The sequence below is a fragment of the Gavialis gangeticus genome, unplaced genomic scaffold (genome assembly GCF_001723915.1).
Source record: "Gavialis gangeticus isolate Ggan-Ray unplaced genomic scaffold, GavGan_comp1, whole genome shotgun sequence".
In the NCBI taxonomy this organism is placed as follows: domain Eukaryota; kingdom Metazoa; phylum Chordata; order Crocodylia; family Gavialidae; genus Gavialis; species Gavialis gangeticus.
In genome coordinates this window covers 132638247-132646236 of record NW_017729024.1, presented here as the reverse complement: position 1 = coordinate 132646236, position 7990 = coordinate 132638247, and the positions used below count along the sequence as shown (strand labels likewise).

The 7990-nt window shown below is 47.8% G+C and overlaps 1 protein-coding gene across 1 annotated transcript in view; it reads right to left on the bottom strand.

Annotated features, from left to right (window-relative positions):
* Window positions 1–7965, bottom strand: part of THBS4 (thrombospondin 4) — an 86083-nt gene extending 78118 nt beyond the window's left edge. Inside the window, exon 1 of the mRNA XM_019517746.1 lies at window positions 7845–7965. Within this exon, the coding sequence (XP_019373291.1) occupies window positions 7845–7929 (85 nt within the window). The 5' untranslated portion in view covers window positions 7930–7965. The remainder of the gene's footprint in view (window positions 1–7844) is intronic.
* Between the last annotated feature and the right edge of the window lie 25 nt (window positions 7966–7990).

Below are 7990 nucleotides of genomic sequence, written 5' to 3'. Positions count from 1 at the left end.
CTCCCTTCCCTTCCATACTGCTGAGCTGAGGAGGGTATGGGAGGGATGCTCTGATTAGGGAGGGGTTCCTCCCCCCTCACCCACACTGCTCCTGACCAGCGATGGAGCCAGCAGGGAGTTGCACAACATTTACTTACATGGCAGGGAGTTTACAGTGTTCATCAGCCCATCAAGAAAACAAAAGCCTCTCTTATTAGTTCAAGCTCTTCTTTTAGCTCCAAAAAGCCCTAAGTGGACCTTGTCCCATCAGCCTTTGTCCTGTCTGCCTTACACAGATCCCTGAGAGAGAAGGGGAGGGGGGAAATCCCTGCTTGAGCATGGAATTGGTGGGGGTGGGGAGGGGAGAGCAGGGGGAAGCCAGGCAGATGCTGCAGTACCTGCAGTCTCTGCCGCAGCTCCAGCCAGGGAGCAGAGGGCTAGGGCCAGCTTTGCTGTGGAGCAGAGAGCCCCACCCAGAGCTGCAAAGCATCTGGGATGCTGGAGGACTCTGGTTCAAATTAAACCAAGAAGGGATCTGGAGCAGACATTGCATAAACTGGTTTGACCCAAATCAGTTAAGTCTGATATACCACACTCAACCAGATTTATCTCAAACCGGTTTCAGCCATTTTCAAACTGGTTTATGTGCATTGAACCTCTGTTCTATTACAGGTTCAAACCAGTTTGTGTGTTATGTTTGTCCCTAGCCACAGACAAAACCCAGAAGGTAAGTCTGTGGAAGGGGAGGAGGGAATGGGCATTGGGGGGTCAGATCAAGGCCCCCCACAGTGAGGGAGGGAATGGGGCAGGGGCGAATGGGGCCCCAGGGCTGGGGAAAGTCATAAGATTGAGCCATGGGAGGCTCATCCAGGGGCATGGGTCAGCATGTCTCCCTCCTGCTGAATGCACCCTCAGGGAAGGCATAGGGGACATGTGCATAGGGGGCATGCGTGGAGCAGAGGCAGGCTGTCTTCTGCAGGCTGGGGCTCTGCATCCTGCTGCCTTTGCCCCAGGAGCCAGGGTACACCATGCTGTGCTTCCCACAGCTGGGCGGGTAGGGTATGTATGGTGCGGCACTGCTAGCGTGCAGCTCCCTGGGTAAAGGCCAGGGAGCTGTGCAACCTGCAACAGGCATCTTGTCTCAGCCCCATGCACAAATTGGGGGGCATGTGACCTGCCATGTCTCCCCCAGGGGTGCATACAGTGGTGGGGAGCTGTGTCCCCCACACACCTAGGTAAGCCTCCTGCAGCTCCATCCCGTAACTTGCCCCAGCCCCAGGGCCCCATTCACCCTGGCCCTGCCCAACTCCCTCCTTCACTGTGGGGGTCTTGATCAGCTCCTCCATGCCCCTTCCCTCTCCTCCCACTCCTCTCTCTCCACAGACTTACTGGCACAGAGCTGCTCTACAGGTAGCATGCAGGCTGCAGCTGCTCTTGTGCATCTGTCTGTGTGTACATCCCATCCTGATGCAGCCACCCAGAGCTTGCGCCCAGGTTGCCCTGCGGTCCTCTGTGCTGCCACCGTTGCCCTGCTGGGAGGCCCAGAGGTGGTGGTGCAGGGCCCGGGCACAGGTTTCAAAACCTAGTGCGCAATTAATTGTGATTAAAAAAAAGTGTATGCAAGAACCAATTAACGCATTAATTGCACGCGTTAACTGCAATTGACAGCCCTACAATAAACCAAGAAAAATTAAAGTGTTAAATTGCATCTTTCCTATCTGCTTTTCATAAAAAATGATGCATTTATTTAAGAAATTAACTTAGGTAATCCTTTAGCAGTTCTGTACATTTAGCCACAGTGCCATATATTCAATATGCCCTTCCTGGAGTTCTACCACATAAGGCAGGAGATGTGAAACTCATCAGGCTGCAGGAACTGGAAGAATGGCAGGGGACCAGTCCACGGGCTGGATTGGGGCCAAAGACCAGCTCTGCATGCCAGATCCTGTACATGGTATTAGTCTGATTCAGGCACCACATGCAGCACATGACCTGGACCAGCCCTGTGCTCTGCATGCATGAGGTATCCCACACATGCCACAAGTGTCCTGCACATGCCACAAGGCACACACCTGCTCCAGCCCTACGCATTACATGCAGCCTACAGGACTAATCCATCATGCACTGCATGTCACGCGTGGGTCCACTCCAAGACCCATGAGCAACACTGTGGGCTGCATGTTAGGATTCTGTGGGCCAGATTTTGAGACCCTGAAATGAGGGCTATTGTCTTTACCCTACCAACACAAAAATAAGCATTGGTGGAACCTAGGGTTGGGGATAGGGGTAAGCAAGAGAGAGGTAACAACTGTGTGGCATGCTCTTCCTTAATCCAACAAAACTTGCATTCTGTACATCAGGAAGTGGTGGACTTCTTCCACTTGGCATCATTTGCCATAACACTCCTGGATAACACTCAGCAAAATAACCTTGGATGATCAGCTTGGTTTTTCAAAGTGATTTCGTCTCTGGTTAACATACCTGAACTATTCTGTTGGACAAATCTTTTGCTATATTCAGGGATAACAACACAACTTCTTCCAGAATCCCATGCAATAAGGACGCCCTGGCAGTCCATGGTACACTAAAGACCCATGTGAGTCTCAAAACGACAGTCATTTTAGAAGAGCGTCTCTTTTCTTTATTCAGTTTGAATGCAAATCCCATTCCCAGCGGAATAAGGAAAGGAGGAAGTTTCCTCCACTTTTTCTTATATCTATTGAAACTTGGACTAATATTCTAATTTTTATGCGCCCAGGCTCACATTCCATCTGCCTCTCAAACGTCTATTGACATCAGAAGATGCAAGTAATATGGTAGGAAAGAAGGAACAGAACCTAAATGGGCACAGAACCAATGACCTATTATCAGATTACTATCTGTGGTGGGTCTGCCCATGGCTGGGTGGTCTCCAGGAAATGCCACACCAGTTGCCTCCCCAGTGAAAGGCGAGTATGGGGTAGACCCAGCCCCCACAACCTGGTGGGTAACTCTGAGGGCTAGGCACATCTTCGGATACCTGAGCCCTATGGGGTGCAAGACCCCAGAGGCCCCAGCAAGGGGGCAAAAATATGAACAGAGGCCACACAGAGTAGGGTGCGTAGTGGCAGCCTGAAGGGCTGTGCATGAGATCTATAGAGTCGGGTCTGCACAGGCAGCCTGAAGGGCTGCACCAGGGATGTGCAGAGTAGGGATACAGGGGTGGCCTGAAGGGCTGCACATGAGCCAATCCCCACAAGAGTTTGAACATAAGGGATTGGCCCAGAGAGTGTCTAGTAGATGAGTTCAGTCCAGTGAGGCATAAGGCCGGTGGCCAGGTAGAGTAGGGGCTGTGTGAGGGTGGCCTGGCCAGCCCACATGTGGCCCTCCAGAGTGTGCATGGAAAGCCTGAAGGGCCATGTAGAATAGGGCCCAAGGGGGACCTGAAGGGTTGTGCAGAGTAGGGCAGGTTGAGAGTGTCCCAGTGAGGGGCAGTATAAATGAGGCTCAGAAGCAGGTAGTGTGTTTGGGGCCCTGGGAAGGGCAGAGTATTAGGGCAGAATGCTTGAGGCCCAGCAAGGGGCAGAATTTGGCTCGGCCATGGGCTGGAGCTGTTACCAACTCGGGATACCATCTGTGAGACATAGGATATGGTATAGGGCAGTTCAGAGCCATGCATAACACCCAAGGCATTGAGGTACTTACTGGGCAGCCTCCCACATTCAACATCTAGCTTAATGCAACAAGTCATGGCAGGTGAGACACAGTAGGCTGCTCTAGACAGGAGAGCAGGCCGATGTTTAACTGGCCTCATAAAGGCCCCCTGACACTATCCAAGGTCCATCTGGCCAAGTACTAATAATTCAGTTTAGATCAGCAGTGCTCAAACTTTCCCACATGCCTGCTGGATGAGCAGGATGTCACTAGTCCAAGGGGCAGATATGGCATACAGATTGACCCTATGTGCCAGATCTGGCCTGCAAACCAACTCTGCATGCCATAGGTCCAATTATGGACTGGCCTCATTCACCACGTCCATGGCCACATACCTGATCAAGTATTGTAGGCAGGGTCTGGCCATAGAATCATAAAGAATTAGGGCTGGAAGGGACCTCCAGAGGTCATCTAGTCTAAACCCTGGCCTGAGGTAGGACCATCCAGGACCTCACTTCGGTGTCCAGAGCCACACTTCAAGACAGATCCGGTCGTGTGGGGCTACATCATCCAACCCCGGGGCTCTGCACAATCCAAAAGTTTAGCAGCAGGGGAGCAGCTGTAGCATGAACTGCTGCAGGCTTCCCAGACCTGCAACAATTAATACTGTCACTGTTCTCCGCTGCCAACTTTCTGCACCTATGGAACATGGGCCAGAGGACTCAGCTCCCACCTGTTTAGTTCTATAAACTACAACCAAGAACAACTACAGCTGCCACTAAAAATCACAAAATATGGGAGGCACTTTTTTTACATTTGCTCCAATGAAAGCAAACACGGCTCAAATTAAGGTATACTTGATCCTGCCTCAGTGCAGGGGTCAGATTAGATAATTCCCTTGTGGTTCCATTTTGCCCTACATTTGAAGGAATCAGACAGAAATGAAAATTGCTACTTTATAGAGCAAACTTTTGCATGTAATAACTATCACAAAATACTGTTGAATTTTCTTTTATATAAAATGCAAATGCATTTTTGATGCATCTCCACCAGTGAGGATGCATCACTGTGACCAAATCCATCCCTGGTATGAGCCATATATTTGCTAACTACAGCTGCTTGCTAGGACCAGCTTCTATACTCCTATATGTCTTTCTACTTATTTAGCAGATATATATAGGCAGATTCCAGTTTGGGGATTTCATAAAACTAACAGTCTGATTAGATCAGCGATTCTGAACCAGGGTGTTAGAGATACTTTTAAGGGTGACACAGGGTGCTGTTAAAATGTGTCAACACCTACACAATTCACAAGATAAATCCAGACATTTCAAATAGGAATCCCTAGTGTTGAAAACATTCAAATCTCCTTCTGGTCTTTCTGAATTCTTTGCAACAAAAGGACCCCTCTGCTATTTTTTCCATAGTCAAAAAATGAGTTCAAGCTAAGAGCTTGCATTTTCCAAGGGGTGACTTGAGTTTAGTAAGGGATGCTTTAAATCTAAAAAGGTTGAGAACCACTGGATTAGTTAAAATGAGAAAAAATGCAAAAGCATTGCAGCTTTCATTTTTAGAAAAGCAATCTTTTAGCCCTTTTCCTTACAAAGGCATATTTTAAAACAGACAGTGGAACAAGAAGGAACCAGCAGCTGGTCTCAATTCAGCAGGACACAGGGACCTCAAGTACCCCCAGACACACGTTTTTTTTTCCTTTTTCTTTCAAATGGAGTTTAAGAAAGTTTGCAGTGTGCCCTTTTTAATGATTTAGGATAGACCTGTACAGAGTAGTGCAATAATGCTGGAGAAGGGATGATTACATCTAGAGAGGGGCAAAACATTATTTTGGAAGCCTGCCCAAAAATGTCAAGACTGGCTTTGCATTTTGGAGTGACAAAACAGGGCTGTGAAGTTCTTAGAGAAGGACACTTGGGAAAATGAAGCCCTTGAGGGAAACTGTTAGAGTAGATGGAGCAGGGAGGACACAAGAAGAGCAAAGTCTGCTGGAAAAAAACATCTGACCTGCGAGCAACAGGAGTACACCATGATGCTTTGAAGTAAAAGCTGCAGGAGCAAATTAACATAAATTGCACATTTTCAAACACCTGTTGTGCTGTGAATAAAGAAGGGAAAGGAATTGGCTTTGCAGATCAGACTAGTTCTGAGTGACCAATTCCATATACTTCTAAGGAACATTCACAGAAATCTGCAGTGGACAATTACAAAATACCCTGACTGTAGGAGAAGTTGCAGCCTAGCTCCCATCAGTCACAGGTTAACTTCCTCCCTGAAGCATGAAGGTTTATATCCTGCTGGTTATTTTGTGCTGTACCTCATGTAACTTTTGATATGCTCGTCATCCATTTAAGCATCTAATCTTTTTTCAAAGTCCTAGTAAATTCTAAGATCTAATAACATCTTGCACAAGACATTGGTTCTATTGGATATATATGCATTATGTTATAATTCACTTTGTGTATTCATTTTAAATGTGTTACTTTTTAGATTCATGGACTATCCTCTTGCTTGTGTAAGATGAGAAAATAAACCTAGCTTCTCTTTATATCAAGAATGGAATTGGTAGTTATTACTGAAGAATCTCATCCCAACTAAGAAGTTATTCTACTTATCAAACAATTAAAACATTCATTTTAAGATCTGAAAAAACTTATCAGGGATACTAGCCAATTGTCTCCCCCTTGCATGAAACACTCTGACTGGCTGTTTCCATCAGCCAATCTGAGTATGAATAAAGCATTACAGGCAGACAGACTTAGGCTTTATAATATTAGAATTGTGTGTGCATAAAGAAATTTCTATTTTGTCTTCAGAAGGTATACCTTCTGTCTCTCTACTGTCTGCTGTCTACACTGAACAAGTCCTGTTTTTCAATCATTCTTCATATGGAAATCTCTCCACACTCTCAACAATTTTTAAAATCTACCCTTGAACTTCTCTTATTTCTTCTCTCTTGAGATGTAGTGACCAGAACCAAACAGTACCCCAGACAAGGACGCACCAATGTTTTACAGAATTACATGATAATATTTTTCAATATTACTTTATAATTCAAACTTCAGACACTCAGCCATTTGGTTTGACTTTCTTTTTGGACTCCAAGCCAAGAATAAAATTGTTGGGGCTGTCCAGAAGAACTGTCAGGGCTCTTTTCCTTTGTAGTAAGATCCAGTATCAAAATCCAATACAAACACAGGTCTTGGTGTAGGGCCTGAAATCAGTTTTTGTAACTCTAAGGTAAGGTCCCATAAGAAAACATTGTATACATTAATCCTAAATCACCCTAAAAGGCTCATGAAGTTCAATTCTAATATAAACCTGTATATGTAGGAAATACAACAAGGGGCAAAATCTCCTCAATCAGACACTGAACATCAACTTACAACACAAAACACTACTTAAGCCTATGGAATATGACCACCACATTCTTCATCTCTAGTGCATGTCATCCTGAGTAACACTGAAAAAAATGCACCAGATAAAAAAAGAAGCCAAGGTGATATGATGAGCTTTTTAGAGACTGCAGGCGAGTCTGGAAGGGCGGCTGAATGCCCAGCATTGTTCTGAAAGCTTCAAACCTTAACTTCCAAAGAAAGCAACCTTTTGGCCCCAAAAGCAGAAGCACTGGAATGCCATAAAGAGGACACTTGAACCCCGTTTAAAAACAGCCCCTTCCCTAGGTTTCCAGGACAAACTCCACTAAGAGACAGCGCTCCTCGCAGTTATTCTGTTGGAATGGAGATGCTCCACTTTCAAAGGGGTGGCTTCACAGATGTGAAGGTTACCGGGAATTAAACCAGCCCAGTTTCCCAACGGTGCCAGTCCGCCATTGAACCTGGTACGAGGAAGATGAGGGACCAGTTGCTGGACCCCTCGAAGCAGTCACCTGCGTAAAGCTGCATGTCGCCCCCCGTCAACAGTTCAAGGGGCAACCAGCTCTAACAGACTGAGCTCAGCTCTGCCTTGAGCCGTCGCGAACCTGGAGTGTGGTTTCTCAGAAAAGACACCACGTTTACCCGAAGACCCCGGTCTGCGTTTGGAGCTGGCACCTTTTCATCCCTCTCGGGGCACACGAAAGGAGGCCCCTCGGGCTCATCTTCTGTCCTCACGCCAGCCTGCCCGGCTGCGGGTGATGCGGGAGAGACCCGGGGCAGTGCATGACACCGGGGAAGGAACCGCTGGCTGGCTGGCTGTGCCCCCCCCCGCCCGGCGCTTACCTTGGGGGACCGGCTGCGCGCCCCGCCCGGGCCACAGCTGTAGCAGCAGCTGCAGGAGCAGGCAGGCGGCTCCGCGCGGGCTCATGGCTCCAGCTGCGCACAGGCGCGCACTACAGCTCCGCGCCCCGGGCCGGGCGGGCGGCGGG